At 37.0% G+C, this 16,463-nt stretch overlaps 1 protein-coding gene across 4 annotated transcripts in view; it reads left to right on the plus strand.

The window, feature by feature from the left end:
* RALGAPB (Ral GTPase activating protein non-catalytic subunit beta) overlaps positions 1-16,463 on the plus strand; it is an 87,274-nt gene that overhangs the window by 27,871 nt on the left and 42,940 nt on the right. For 2 of the 4 annotated variants that reach the window (XM_070472621.1, XM_070472622.1), the window contains exons 6-14: positions 1,683-1,814; positions 6,184-6,362; positions 7,657-7,805; positions 7,923-8,139; positions 10,582-10,617; positions 11,838-12,039; positions 14,932-15,099; positions 15,605-15,719; positions 16,088-16,235. In XM_070472621.1, the coding sequence (XP_070328722.1) occupies positions 1,683-1,814; positions 6,184-6,362; positions 7,657-7,805; positions 7,923-8,139; positions 10,582-10,617; positions 11,838-12,039; positions 14,932-15,099; positions 15,605-15,719; positions 16,088-16,235 (1,346 nt within the window). The remainder of the gene's footprint in view (positions 1-1,682; positions 1,815-6,183; positions 6,363-7,656; positions 7,806-7,922; positions 8,140-10,581; positions 10,618-11,837; positions 12,040-14,931; positions 15,100-15,604; positions 15,720-16,087; positions 16,236-16,463) is intronic. The other 2 variants (XM_020909080.2, XM_020909082.2) reach the window with 1 other exon arrangement.

Below are 16,463 nucleotides of genomic sequence, written 5' to 3' on the forward strand. Positions count from 1 at the left end.
ATCACTTAAAAATAAACAATCTTTGAATATATTTTTTTCTATCTTTTTAAAAAAATCAGTTCGAGATTATTCTATATAGTGTTACCTGCTGTTTTTTAACTTGATGTCTGATTCTTGTCACAGTGATTACATGCACCTTTTTTCTTACATAGATCTCAAGATCCTATTTTAAATGGCTTTATAGTTTTTTATTATATAAATGGAATTATAATTCATTTAATAGTTTCTCTGCTGTTTTGATATTTAAATTGTTCTCTGTGTTTTCCTTTTTAAAACTATTGTTGGGAATTCCCTGGTGGTCTAGTGGAGAAGGCAATGGCAACCCACTCCCGTACTCTTGCCTGGAGAGTCCCATGGACGGAGGAGCCTGGTGGGCTGCAGTCCATGGGGTCGCTGAGAGTTGGACATGACTAAGTGACTTCATTTTCACTTTTCACTTTCATGCATTGGAGAAGGAAATGGCAACCCACTCCAGTGTTCTTGCCTGGAGAATCCCAGGGATGGGGGAGCCTGGTGGGCTGCTGTCTGTGGGATCACACAGAGTCAGACACAACTGAAGCGACTTAGCAGTAGCAGCAGTAGCCAGTTGTTAGGACTCTGTACCCTCACTGTCAAGGGCCTGGGTTCAGTCCATGGTCAGAAAATTAAGATCCCATGAGTCACTCAGTGGGGCAGAAAAAAAACAAAACAAAGAAAGCTAAATAAAGAAGGATATAAAAGTAAAAAAATATATATATTGTTGATTTGTGAGTACTTTACACTTAGTCTTTGTATGTATTCTGGTTATTTTATTAAGATATATTTAAATTAGCTATAGTAGATCATAATCTATTCTGAGTATAATAGATTAATAATTAAGTCAAAGGGCTTTGAACAGTTTTAATACATTTGGAATATGAGTATTTAGTTAAGTAATTGAATTGTCAAATTCAATTTATGGGACACATACCATAAATTCTAAACTTCATGTAAAGTTATGTTGCAGTTGTTATGAATAAATTATAATAAATTAGTTATGTTGAAGGCATTTGCAGTGTGATGAATCTTTTAAAAAGAATTTATTTTGTATGACTATATAATCAACATAAATGTAATTGTGCATGATTAAATGATTTATTTGTTATTTGCAGTTACAAATTAAAATTTTAAATAATTTGTAATTTTATAAAATTATGTAATTTGAAATTTATAGTATACATTATAAAATTATATTCTGTATAAGTGTTATATACAGTATTGTATATTACATACTATGTTATATATAATAAGATATATTAAAATTTATGAGAGGCAATATTTATAAAATCACTTATCATTTTATAATTATAATGAAATCATATAAGTAAAATAAACTTACAATTAATAAGTTATAAAGAAATAATTTTATAAGTAACAAATTTATAATATAAATCATATAACAAATGTATGAACTAAATTATAAATATTAATTATTTAAATAAAGCAGTAAATATTTTAAAATAATTTTTACAAAACTGAAAGTCCTCTTCCAGTTTATTTTATAAAATGGTTTTCATTTATTTTACTCACCTCAGTGAGGTATAATACAAGTTTCATCTATTTTGTCCTATCATATTTATCTTACTATATTTTAATGCTTGAATGTATCTTCAGTTCTGTTAAAATGAACTTAGTGGTGTGATTTTTTTTTTTTAATTTTCCAGATTGCTACGCTTTACATATGGTCCTTCATTTCCTCCATTTAAAGTTCCCGATGAAGATGCCAGTCTGATCCCTCCTGAAATGGATAACGAGTGTGTTGCACAGACATGGTTTCGCTTTTTACATATGTTAAGGTACCCTTGTTGTATTTCAAATGTGTCCTTACCCACTAAATGTCTTAGGCAGGAACCGTACTATAACTCCTTGTTGGAGTTCACAGTGTGGCTGCTAAGCCCAGGGGTCAGATGGAGCCAAACTGGACAGTACACTCATCTGCGTCACGTGCCCCTTCCATCCGGGCAGGATCAGGCTCTCCGCAGCTGCTCTTGGGCCGCACTCTCTAGGGGCTTGTTCCCTGCGGTAGGTGCAGCATTTGTTCTCTGGCCTGTTGCTGCTGCCTCTGTGACAGCCTCTCTTCCAGGACTCTGTCACATGCTGTGGGGGCTGAAGACTACCTTGTTCCTCTCTGTGACCAGCGCTGACTGATGAGTCTTATTCTCAGGGCCTTTTCTCTGGTAGCCTTGTTTAAAATTCCACTAAGGGAACAGTATAAAATCTCACAGAGGAACAAATTGCTAAAAGTGATAATACGTCATGCTCTTTCTTTCTTATGATATTGTTTTCAATTCAATTTCATTGCTTCCTACCATTTTCTCTTCTAGCCCCTTCTTTGTGCTCTGTGGAACTTTAATTCTGTTGTGTGCTGTCTTGATTCATAAACTTTTTCCTTGCATTTCTTTTCTTTCTGGTTTGATGAGCCTCATTTTTCTGTTTGTATATTAGTGATTCTGAATTACTCTGTATGACCTGTTTATAAATTAGGGATCTTAACTATTTTCTATCATTTTGTTTTTCAGTTTGTAGTTTGTTTTTCATCTTTCAGTGATTTTAGTTTATTTTTTTACATCTACCTTTTTCTGTGACCATTTTCTGTTTCCTTTAAGATTAGAAAGTCTTTTGTGTACTTTGATCAGGTAGATACTCACCTGTACTCACTCACTGCTTCTGACTTTGTTTCCTTTTTGCCATTAAGTTCATTTATATGTATGGGTTTTGTCTTTGGGTTGCATATTATTCCATTGATTTTTTCATTCATTCTTATAGGAGAGTCACACTTAATTACTTTAACTTTCTATAGATAGTTATTGGTATTTCATAGAACTAACAACTTTTCCCTTTTTCCACTTCTTAGAATATTTTTAAGAATCCCTCTTGCCTGTTTAACATTTTAGATGAATTTTATAATCCATTTGACATGTTATAAAGCACATGTGAAGAGAAGAACCTCACAAAATCTGTTGGGGTTTGGAGTATATATTAGGGTAAGGAACGTGTCCTGCTTTAGCAGATGAACCTGAAAATCTTAGCGGCGTAGTACAATATGTTTCATAAAAGCCTTGGGTAAGGAGCAACTTTGCTTAGGTAATTGTTCAGGGCCTCAGGCTGGCAAAGACTCCACCATCTTCAACATGGGGCTTTATCAGGGCATTAACTCTGTAGGCAGAAGCCTCTGTATCTGGCTAGAAGATGGAAAAGAGAAAGCAAGGAAAATTATGTAGAAAGTTTTATGGACCGGCTCCTACATTGATGTGAAATCACTGCTACCTATATTCCTTTGGCTGGAACTCACATATGCCACATTAAATTACAAGAGAGCATAGGAGGAAAAGAGAAATTACCAAACAGCTAAGCAATTCTCATCTCTGCCAAAGATGAGAATTGTATTAGCTTGTATTATATTTAGAAGCAGCTGACATCTTCATATATTGTGGTTGCCTTTCAAGAGTAGGTATTTTTCTTTTTAAGAATCGTAAATATGTTGCGGAAGTGTTTTGTACATATGCATAATTTTTTTTTGCCATTATTACTTTATATTTATTGCTGATGTTGTGAAAGGCTAACTTTTTTTTCTATTGTTAAATCTTGCAAGTGGCTATTGCTGCTGTAAAGAAGATGTTTTACCTATTTTACTTTTGTATATTATATTTGGGGTTTTAAAATGCTGTATTTCACTGATTCTTCTTAGATTTCTAGATATAATGGACACATATATTTGCACATATCTGCAAATAAGAAATGTCTCCTTTCTAGTAATTTATACTTGAGTCTGTGGTAATTCATTAAAAGTGTTTTGGTTGCAGTAAGACCTGTGTATGAGTTCATGTTCTACTACTTTTTCCTTTGTGAGCTTGAGCAAGCAGTTTAGTCTCTCTGAGTCTCAGTCTCTTTTTAATCTATAAAATGGGGATAATAATAGTATGCATCTTGTTATAAGAATTGAGGAAAATGTGAAACAGTGTATCTGGTATGTGTTAGGTGCTTGAAAAGTTGCCGTTTTGTTACAATAATTTTTGTATGTTTTACTGGTCAGAATTTCTACAACGCTGTTGGGTTAAAATGACACTGTTTTGACATCCCTCTTTTCTGATTTTCATTCGAATGCCTCTACTCCTTGAAATTTTGAATGGGGTGTTGGTTGTTAATATTAGATAGTTACTATTTCTTGTGTTCTTGATTTCATAGGCAATTAAAGAATTTTAAATTTAAAAATATAAATGGGAAATAATGCTGAATTATTTTCAAGTCATATTTTGGGATCCATTTAAGCAATTAAATATCTTTTCTTCTTTTATCTATTGATAGTATATTAATTTTTTTCCCCAATGTTGAATCATCCTGCATCCTTTAAAGATAAGTTCTGCTTGATTATGTAATGTTGTTCTTTTAATATTTTCCCAAATTATCTCTCTTTCTGTTTTTTGACTAATTTATATTTTGGCAACTTTAAAAAATTTAGGAAACTTGCTATCTTTTTCTGTACTCTGTTGTATGAAAGTTATATATTCCTTAAGAGTTTGAAATATGCCACCAGTAAAACTGTAGTAGTGGAATCTTTTTTAATGGTAGTTCTTTTTTTTAGTGGTAGTTCTTAGATAGTCTTTTCCTGCTCCTTTGCTGTTTATTTCTTTACTTTTGGTTGTGCTGCGTCTTTGTTGCTGCAGGGGCTTTTCTCTAGTTGCAGTGAGTGGGGGCTGTTCTTTGTTGCGCTGCATGGGCCTCTCATTGGGATGGCTTCTCTTGTGGAGCATAGGCTATAGGGCATGTGGGCTTCAGTAGTTTTCAGTGCGTGGGTTCAGTTGTTGTGATTTCTGGACTTTGGAGCACAGGCTCAGTAGTTGTGGTGTGTGGGCTTAGCTGTTCCATGGTATGTAGGATCTTCCTAGACCAGGGATCAAACCTGTGTTTTCCTGCATTTGCAGGCAGATTCTTTACCACTCAGCCACCAGGGAAGCCCCTACTCCTTCACTATTAATTGATCTCTTCATACTCTGTCCTTCTTGAGCTGAAAGAATGTTTTAGTCACTTTTTTTTTTTGATATACAGAATAGGAATTTGAACAAATTCTGGTGGAAAGGGGGTTATTATGTGATGATAAAGAGGTCTCACTGGGCGACGGGAAGCAGTGAACATTCAGTACTCGTGATTGGAAGGATCTGGGCAGCCGTGGGATAGGCGGCTCTATCATCTCTCTCGGCTGTTTTGCTGTATGCCTGTGCGCTGCTCTCTGTCTCTGGCCCTGAGGCACGCAGGACCTTGGTTCCCCAACCAGGGATTAAAACTGCATCCCCTGCCCTGACGGCAGATTCTTAACCAACTGCACTGCCAGGGAAGTCCTTAGAGGCTTCTTTTCTCCTCTACCTCACTGAGTGAACTACAGTCCTGTGGATACAGTATGCTAATACTTGAAGCCCTTTTCCATACGGGCACACACATTCCTCTGTCCTCACTTTCATTTACTTGAAATTAAGAGTCTAACTGGATGGAAAAAGGTTTCAAAGACCCAGGTCCTCTATAAACCACTGATTTTTATTCCTCAGCCTAATTCTTTTGATCTTGTAGCTAGCGGAAGTTCTTTCCAAGTGGCTGGCTATGCGTTAACTAACATTATTACTTTGAGTTGGAAAGGCTGTTTAATGGACACTTAAGCGGACTGTTTTGAGTGAAAACATAAATCTTTTTTTTTCAGTGGAAATACTCAAGCCCAAATATGTTGTTTTAAATATATCGAGATGTATGACTTGAGTGCATGCACAAGAATGTAAGCACTAATCCTTATTTCCACACAGTTTTTTAAAAATTGGAAATATTAATACTAAAGTAAAATTTTCTCCTTGAGGTTCTTGTACATTTATTTATAATATTACCATTCTATTGCTTAATTCCAAACATATAACAATATATCCATATATGCTTTTAAAAAATAAAAAATTACTAGTCTTATTTTGGTTCTCATTCTCTGAATAGGCAAATGAAGTTTATGTAAGCACACTGCAGGTCTTCTGTAGAGTTGATGTTTGCTTCCCTAGCCTATTAAACACAGATTCATCTCCTCTCTGAATCAAATAGGTACACACAGCCCTGTTCTTAAACTTAGATTGCATGCATTTTATTGCTAAAGAAATTTCTAAATGTGTAATTAATTCTTGCTCTCTCTTTTGATAGTAATCCCGTGGATTTGAGTAATCCAGCCATTATAAGCTCTACTCCCAAATTTCAGGAACAGTTCTTAAATGTGAGCGGAATGCCACAAGAATTGAATCAGTATCCCTGCCTTAAACATCTGCCTCAGATATTTTTTCGTGCCATGCGTGGAATCAGCTGTCTGGTGGATGCATTCTTAGGTGAATTTTGTGTATGTTGCTGGATGTTTGAAGATAATTCTAGAGTCTGGTTTTAGAGGCTATTAGGGGACAGCCCAAAGAAAAAGACAAAGAGATTTGACTGCCAAGTAGTAAACTAGGAAAAATTACTTGCAACTAATGTAATAGCCTGAGTGTTTTTGTTATTATTATATAAATGCTGGGTAGATCAGGTGATGCAAAGAGAAAAGAATAAGACCCAGTAGATAAGTGGACAAAGGCTATGAATAAATAATTTGCAAAAGAAGTGTCATTTCACTAATAATCCTAGAAAATACAGTTTAAAATGTGTTAGGTATCATTCTTATATGAATCATTAGGAAGCAAATTACACATTTTGTGAAACCTTGTTTTAAACTGCTTTTCACATGAAAAGTCAGAATTTTTTTGACCTGTTAAAGAGCAGTGATATTTAATGTACTCAGATGTTCAGTTGTGTCCGACTCTTTGCGATCCCATGGACTGTAACCTGCCAAGCTCTTCTGTCTATGGAATTCTCCTGGCAAGAATAGTGGAGTGGGTTGCCATTTCCTCCTCCAGGAGATCTTATTGACCCAGGGATCAAACCCGCATCTCTTACATCTCCTGCATTGGCATGTGGATTTTAGTGCCACCTGGGAAGCCCTTGATATGTAATACCTGTCATTTAAAAAACATTTGTTATGTGTACTTAATATTATTACAGAGGTATTACAGAGGTAATATATTAGTTCAGTTAAATTTGGCTGCCACTTGGTCAAAAATACCAGTGATTTAAACAGGGTAGCTTATTTTCATACATGTTAAGCCCCAGGCTAAGCTGTACAGGGCTGCTATGGCAGTTCCACCATTGTCAGAAACCCAGGGCACTTCCATCTTCTAGCTCTTCTTCCTTTGTGGCCACTCTCATGGGCCATGATGGTCGAAAGAGTTCCAGCCATCCTGTTAGTAACTGGGAAGGAAGAAGCAGCTACCTTTGATTGGTCCTTAAAAGACACTTAAAAGGAGGTTTTTGGAGAAGACTCACCCAGTAATCACCCACTTCTCTATGGTCAGAACATGGCCACATCTGGCCATAAAGGAGCCTTCAGAATGTAATTGTTTATTCTGGGTAGCCACGTCCAGCTAAGTTTTGTGTTGTGTAACTCAGGAAGAAAGGATGGGTGGCAACTGGGAGGCAGCTTGTAGTCTCTGCTATAGTAGTCGGTCCTGAGCCTTCACCAGTGTTGCTTGAGGCAGATTTGCTGACCACATATTTTGAACTATGAAGAATAACTCCTTTTGTCTTTCTTTAAAGGCATTTCTAGACCCCGATCAGACAGTGCTCCTCCAACACCCGTGAATAGATTGAGTATGCCTCAGAGCACTGCTGTCAATACCACCCCACCACATAACCGGCGGCACCGGGCTGTTACTGTGAATAAGGCCACCATGAAGACAAGCACAGTAAGACTTTTCATCACCATTATTATACCGTATAAAATTGGCTGTTTAATCTGCCATCCTTTTAAAAAGTCCTGCTGTTTTCGCAGACTTCTTGTGACTCTTGTGTTCTTCTAACAGGTTAGTACTGCTCACACCTCGAAAGTTCAGCATCAGCCATCCTCCACCTCTCCTCTGTCAAGTCCAAATCAGACTAGTTCAGAACCCCGGCCACTGCCTGCCCCCCGGAGACCAAAGGTTAACAGCATCTTGAATCTCTTTGGATCATGGTTATTTGATGCAGCATTTGTTCACTGTAAACTTCATAATGGGATAAACAGAGACAGCAGCATGACTGGTAAATATTGCTCAAGAAATACGTTATCATTTTTTTTCTTTCCTTTTTTTTTTTCTTTTTTATCTTTCCTACCTGCAAGATTAATATGTATCTTAAAAAGTTCTCTGTCTCTGACCAAGCAGTGTCTTGTGCTTAACCCCTTCCAGCTGAAGTAGGTTTAAACGTTTTCCTACGTGTCCTTTTCATGTTTATTCTATGAGGTTTGGCTTTTGTTTGGTTTTATTAGACACACTTCAGGTTAGCCACATTTTGTTCAATCAGATTCCTTTCAGTAGGTGACCTGGAAGTTCCCTTCATGTCAGCCAGGATAATACTGATATAAATCGGATAATATTGATATAAAGAGTTAAACATGATTGACTGGAAGTTTATTCACAAAAAGTGTTTTCTTAGATTTTGACAGCCATTCACTCGTTACTACATGTAAATCAAATTTCTGCTTCACAGAAGACTATCCTTTTAGGTTTCAGTCTAGAAAAGTTTATTTCAAGGACAAATTTTAAAAAAAATATCATTTTTAAGACTAATAAAGAATTAATAACTCAACCTTGATATCTTCATTTAGATTTTATTACAGGAATGAAACTCTTATCTAAATCTGATCTATGTCATCTTACCATTATAGTTGTAAGTAGTGGCATTAGGGTGCAGGATGGGAGGGTGGGGTCCTGTAGAATATATTGAATATTTATTACTGAATGAATAGAGCTGAATAATAATAATGGCTAACATTTATTGAGCTGTGGTTACTTTGTACCAGGCACTGTGCTTTATGCATTAATTCTGCTCTATGTAGTAATATAATTAATATTGGTTGATTGGTAAGAAAAGCACTTTTCCCCTGGGGTTGGAAAGAGCTTGAGATAAAAGGATGCCTAATTGCATTAGATTATACATCTTCCATGGTGGCTCAGACAGTAAAGAATATACCTGCAATGCAGGAGATGCGGGTTCTATCTCTGAGTTGGGAAGATCCCCTGGAGAAGGGAATGGCAACCCACTCTAGTATTCTTGCCTGGAGAATTCCATGGAGAAAAGAGTCTGGTGGGCTACAGTCCATGGTGTCGCAAAGAGTCAGACCCATCTGAGCGACTACCACACACAGTGCATCTCTGGGGAGCGTTGATTTCAAGGATAAAACTAATAAAAAAGCCATAAAGGTCTCTTGCTTTCTCTCAGAAATATTCTTTTCTTTTATATATCATCTCAGAACTAAGAGTCTATGGCTGTTAGCATTATACACATGTAATTATTCTCAATGTTCTTAGAAATCTTTAAATAATTTTTAGAAGAGTAGTGGATATAAAGGCATTTTCAGGAATATAATTTGAGGTTGCATGATTGAGTTTAGGGATTCCTTGTTTGTTTTGTTCAAATTCAGATACCTTTTATTCTACCATTTCATATTTTATTTACAAGTTTGACTTATGGATAAGTAAATGTATTTATTTGATGACTAAATGAAAACACTTAAAAAACTTATATTTTCTTATGTTCATGTGCCTTATATTTTGAATTTTATGACCCATGTTTATGTTTATTGTATTATATTTTCTAGATTGAGTCAGTCAGATATTTATTTTCACTAAGATATAATTCTTTTACAGTGTAACTTTTGGGTATCAAGCTGTTGACAATAAAAATCCCTGAATCCAGAGTGGTTCAACCTGCTGCTTTTTTGGCGGGCTTGCTTAAAGGGAACTTAAAAATCTTCCCACTCAATAGGGAGTTTTTAACAGCTTTACTCATCTTCTCGTGCCAAAAGATAGAAACTAAAATTCGCATCATATGTGGGCAACTAATTCTTTTCAACTCCTAACCATTTTCCTTGGTGGGGAAAGGATAGCAGCTCTTCTTCTCCGACCTTGTGTTCAGGGGTGAGAAAAGCTGTTGTATTACTCAGGAGATAGGAGGTGTCCAGACAGTTGAATGGGTTAGAGCCCTTTTGGGTGCTGCTGTTGAGGTTTTGGGGGTGGTGGAAAGTTGGAGAATACTAACTCTGTTAGTCTGTTTTCTAAGTACTGGCTGCCATCAAGGAATTCTGCCATATAGTTCACCTCTAACTTAAAATGTTTGCTTCTATGAACTAGTTAGCTTTAGATTTACATGACAGTACACAGTGCTTTGTAAATGTAACATTGAGCTGGGAAGGGTTAATAAACTAAAATTTTAATGCACGTAATGGGCAGTTCAGAACCTCAATTCCTTGTAGTTGTGTAATTTTCTTCGTTCATTGTTTTGCATGATACAAAAATCATAATTTTGGATCTGAATGCACAATTTCCTGTTTTTGAACTAGCTTGTGGTATCATAAAGCTTTTAACCTAACTTTTAAAAAGCTAAAAAGCTTCTTAACTTATTGTAAAATTTCACCATCTTTAAAGTATTTTATAATTACTGCTGTCCTTTGATTTGTTTCCATTTATTTCTATTATCTTGCAGCATCTTTTATCCAAATTCTTCTTTCTTATAAATCTTGTAAGTAGGAACCAGAAGCTTCTCCTTAATTGCAGTCATGTTTTTATTTTTTTCATAATTCCATTAAAATTTTTGATTGTCATTGTCTCTTGTAGTTTTTGCACTTGGGAAGAAAAATACTTTTCTGTGTTTTGAATGGGGAAGATTGTTGGCAAAAGCAAATTAATCTGCCTGAATCAGTCCCATTATTTTTGTACACTAGTCTGGTCATGTCATGAATTCCAGGATTTTGCACTAACTGTGTTTTGGCTTTTTTTTTTTTTTTTTTAATTTAAAGCTTAAGCTTATTTTTATACAGATTTAGTGTTTGATTTGTATGCATTCTGCATGTAGTGTTTTTCAAATGTATTATTGCTGGATACCTTATTCAGGACTAAAAATGGCTCATGGGAAGTTGCATAAAGATTTATGCTTGACTCTGCATTCTGTTAAATCTATTACTATAAAATAATTTAAACATTTCATGTAGAGTGATAAAAGATTTCAGAGTGACTTTCAATACACAATGAAATCTTTTCCTAAAAAATGAGCAACTTTCGAAGGGCTTCTGTTTCAGTGACAACAAATGACCATGATAATCTTTCTTACCCAATCCAATTTTCTGATTTACCAACCTCAAGTTAGCTGCTGTCTGTGGTTGTTAAAATTCATTCTCATTTTGCTTGGTTGAGCAATTCTTTGGTGTGTGTTTTGGAGTTGGGTGGGTGGTGGGAATGCTCTCTCTTCCTCCTTACCCATTCTGCCCTTACCTTGTCCTCTCCCTAAAGTATACACCCTGGCATGGGATTACCCATTCAGTTATGATGTCTGCCTGGGGTAATGTGTAAATTGCAGCACCTATTTTTCTTATTGTTTAAGCATCACTTTTATTGGGAGAGGAAAAAAACAGATAGAAAAGCCAAATTCTGTGTTATATATCTGTATGTGTGTGAATACAGATATATATAAATGTACTCTGCTAATCAAAAATTCAGTTGAAAAATGCTTCTTGTTGAATCTGTTAACTGATAGTACCACTGTAAGCTAATTGTTTCCCCTTTTCAAAGATTTCAGAGAGCCCTTTTAAAAAAAAATTAAGACCTAGTTGCTAAACAAAAGCATTATTGGATTCTATTCAAGTAGCTATTTAATGACACCGACATTTGATCTTTGTGTCCAGGGTCCCATGAGCCTATTTGCATATCAACAAATATAATAAAACCCTCCTTTTTTCTCCCCAGCCATTACAACACAAGCTAGCATGGAGTTTCGACGGAAAGGGTCACAAATGTCCACAGACACCATGGTTTCCAATCCTATGTTTGATGCAAGTGAATTTCCTGATAACTATGAAGCAGGAAGAGCTGAGGCTTGTGGGACACTGTGTAGGATTTTTTGTAGCAAGAAGACTGGAGAAGAGATTCTGCCAGCTTATTTATCCAGGTCTTAGAATTTTTTTGTTTATTTTTCTATTTGTATAGTTGTGATAGTGAAAGTCTATTGTAGCATGGCTTGATAGGCTGAATTGATAAGTAAATGTTGGTTTGAAATACCTGCAAATGCATGTAAGTAATTGAAAGTTTTGCTTGAATTCCTTTTGACCTACCATACTACATTTGGTGAGGACGCCCAATAAATAAAATACATCTCTTTTATTTTAGATGTATTTATTCCAACTTATTGATATTTAATAATTATAGAGAAATTCGGAAGGGCCACACTCAACTTTTGATACATTTTTTTTCCACAGTACTAGACACTGTAGATGATCCAAAAATGTTAGCTGCCAATCCTGCCTCTAAGGAGCTAATTTTCTCAGGTAGAGCCATGTACACAAGTAGTACCAGTCCAGCAGCAATAGGGAGTTGGCCGGAGAGAGAAACAGATGAAGTGCTATAGGCGTTCAGAGGAAGCAGCAGCATACACTTGCTCCGGGGGTTCAGGAAAGAGTACAGAGAGTTCGATGATTGTGCTGAACTTACTGGATGGCTAGTTAACTTAGACTGTGTTAGCAAGTTGAATGGGGTCATTTTATCCAAATCTGTGCCTTCAGCCAGTCTTTTTGAATGTCTCTGCCATGCATTCTGTTGCTTATGCCAGAAACTTGCCATCATTTTAGGCTTCCCTTCTCTCCCTCTGTATCTTTAGGTGGTCAGCCAACTCCTGCCTTTTTTCTACTTAACCCTGTTTCTAATCTCTCCACTCTGTCCCCACCATGACACTTCAGGCCTTGTCACCTTTTCCCTAAATTAGCTGGTAATGGCCTCCTATTTTTCTTGACTCTCTTTTGCCCTCCTCAACTGATCATTCACACAACTGCTGAAATGATATTAGAAAGAACTTTCAGGTCTCTATGTACATACTAGATTCTCAGGAGAGAAGATTAAACTGGTTCAGAAAAAGTAGGGAATATAGGTAGAAACAGAATGGTACATGCAGGGAACTAATGAGGAGTTAGTAATAATAAGCTGTTGACTTTAATGGAAACCCCTCTTAATGTGACTTAAGCAAGAGTTTGAGAAACTCATGCTATTTAATGTCTTCTAAGATCGGGACATGCAGCAGGGTCTCATGAAGGGCAGAAACCAGGGGCTAGAAAGTATTCGGGGACCAAAACACCTTTCTTCCTTTCTGTTTCTCTGTCATCATGGTCTTCTAGACTGCCTCATTCTTCTGTTACCTGCATATCAATTTCTTACATTGCAATGTGTTTCTAAGTTCCAAATTTCCATGGCCTTTGCCTTAGTGACACAAAGGCCAATTATTATTCTGAATCCCAATTTCAGATTCCTGGGAAAGAGGATCTGATTAATTAGCTCTCTGCCTCTGGTCTAGTCAGCTACAGCTGTGAAGGTGGTTCATACTGCATACAGGCACCCCTTGTGGGGGTACATTTCTTAGGAGGGAGACTGGGTTGGGCTGGTACTCCAAATGGTGTCAGCAGCAGTAAGGGAGAAGACTGTGACCATGAGCCTTCCATCTGGACCATAAGATCGGATAGGTGGTAGTGTGACCAACCAAAGAACAGATGTGTGAGGGGGCCAAGGATGGGCTTAGTGTTGAAGCTATTGAATTTGAGGTGCCTGTGGGTTATTTATCAACAGATATTTATAAAGTTCCTATTTTGTGCCAGACACTGGATCACAGGGAGTTCTAGAATCAGACATGTGCTGTCCTCAGGTCTTCAGGGTGCTTTTGGCTAGTGGATATGGAGTTAGAGACTGATTCCACTATGTTTGCTGCTTGTGTATTGTTCAACCACACTAACAGCTTAGAGAACCAAGGTTGTCAGCCTGGGGAACACTACTATTATGAGGCATGTGGAATAAGATTTGTTAAAGGAACTAGACATAGACATCAGAGAAGAATAAGAGAAGAAGGGAGTACTCAAAGGGTTGAATGCTTTCAAAAAGCAGGGTAAATTAACAGTTAGACATGTCTTTTGGATTCAGCAATTGAGAGGCCACTGGTTATTTGTTATAATGTGTTTTTAGTTGAGTTCCAGAGAGGGAAAGTAGATTGAAATGTGTTGAGCAGTAACCAGGAGGTGAGGAGTTTTGTGGAGAAAGTGCCTTTTATAGTTGAAGAGTATACCTATATAGTGTCTCTTAAATGATAGAAGTTTGAATACTTAGTTCTTTGGGGGTTAGGGGAGGATGTTGAAAGTAAGGTACACTTAAAGTACATTCCTAAACGAATTCTTACTCAGGGTGACCTTCATACTGTGCATAAAGGGTCAAATGAGGTTTCTTCTTTCATTGTGCCCCCAAAATAGCAGGGGAGTGGGAAAAGACACAACACACTTTTTTCAGGAATTTTGGAATACTGCAAAATTTTACTGACATGAAATTTAATTTGGTAATTCCTCCAGTTTATTGATAATTACTGCGGCCTTTTGTTTTTGGTTCTTCCCTGGTGGCTTGGGTGGCTTGGGTGGTAAAGTGTCTGACTACAATGCGGGAGACCCAGGTTCAATCCCTGGGTCAGGAAGATCCTCTGGAGAAGGAAATGGCAACCCACTCCAGTACTCTTGCCTGGAAAATCCCACGGATGGAGGAGCCTGGCGAGCTAACCTGTAACTTTGAGTTGCAAGGCTTAATTAACACTGCAAGAAAGTGTAATATACATGAATCTCTTTTTTTTCTTTTGATTAAGAAATATAACTTGGTTCTTAGTGTATTTGATTCTGAATTGTTCTAACTCCATTAATGCCTTTTAAAGGATAGAAGTAGTGAAGATTGGAAATAGAATTTAAGATGACTATGTAGAAAATATTAGTGATTATGAAAACAGTTGACCAGCAGTTTGTTTAAAATTTTTTTCTTGCTTTCCTAGATTTTACATGCTTTTAATTCAAGGTTTGCAGATAAATGATTATGTGTGCCATCCTGTCTTGGCCAGCGTTATTCTAAACTCCCCTCCTTTGTTCTGCTGTGACTTGAAAGGGATTGATGTTGTGGTTCCTTACTTTATTTCAGCTCTTGAAACCATTTTGCCTGACAGGTAAGCTTTCATCCTGTACTAGCATGTCAGTTGTTGGTTTTGGCCTGGTCTGTTTTGGTGCTTCCTCCCGGGTTTCCCAGTCTCTCCTGTCAGTGGTCTTCGTAACCCAAGGGCTCTCAGGCCGCATTGAGTGAGAGTAGAGCGTCCAGACCCCGTCCCTGAACTCCTTCAGCTCTGCTCCGCCCGTGGGCTCTGACTCCTTTCTGCCTGGTACACAGGGACCAGGGTAGCCCCAGCCCAGAGGGCTTCCGTGGCGTAGGCCTGATGTTTAAAATCAATCCATCAGGTTCTAGTTCAATTCCCTAACAGTTTAACAGGGCGGTTCTCTCTCCCAAACACACACAAATTACAGAATATAAACTCAGTGGAAAGTAGTTTCAGCATTCTCTGTAAAACCAAACCCAGTACTTGTATTGAGAAGAATTAACATACTATATATTTGGCAATAGCTAAAAACATACTTCAGTTCAGAAATACTAATAGCTATTTTTTTTTTTTTTTGCAGAGAACTTTCAAAATTCAAAAGCTATGTAAATCCAACAGAACTGAGACGATCTTCCATTAATATCCTGCTTTCTTTGTTGCCCCTCCCACATCACTTTGGCACAGTCAAATCTGAGGTAAGGTTTTATTAAAGTTCTTCATATTCTGTATGTTTTGTGTGCTAATTCAAGTCAAATTATATTTTTAAGATGGAGCAGGAACTTTCTTAAAAATTTCAGATTATTTCAAGTGAATCAGCAAAGTTGATTTGTGAAGGTATTTCTTCTGTCACTCAACCATTCTACTATTTCATGTGGTGAGAGGCTAGTGTGTCTGATCCCCTATGTTGTGTAAGTTAGTGATAGACTTAGCACATTGGCTACCATCAGTCCGACTGAAAGCCCTGCTTGTTGGACTGATCCTCTTTTTGCCCACTGTAGCAGTTCCTACAGGACTGTAGTGTGCCGCAGCAGGTGATGTTAAATGTTATTTGTTTCTTCCACAGGTAGTCCTGGAAGGAAAGTTTAGTAATGATGACAGCTCTTCTTATGATAAACCAATAACTTTTTTGTCACTGAAGTTGAGACTTGTGAATATACTAATAGGTGCCTTGCAAACGGAAACGGACCCCAACAACACTCAAATGATACTAGGTTTGTGTTCACACATTTTTTTTGTAAGTGAAAACCCAGATCCTGTTGTTGACCTCAGGCATCTTGAGGCAGGGGTCAGTGATGGGAACCTAAGCAAAGTACAGCCCTACTTAATTCTTAATCAGAGGCAGAATTGTTTGCTCTTAACCGTGAAAACAATTTGAAGAGGTAAGATGAGGGAAGGAGCGCATCAATTGTCTTGGTAGGTCATGTTGGCTTAGTTTTTTG

This window comes from Odocoileus virginianus, chromosome 9 (genome assembly GCF_023699985.2).
Source record: "Odocoileus virginianus isolate 20LAN1187 ecotype Illinois chromosome 9, Ovbor_1.2, whole genome shotgun sequence".
NCBI lineage: Eukaryota > Metazoa > Chordata > Mammalia > Artiodactyla > Cervidae > Odocoileus > Odocoileus virginianus.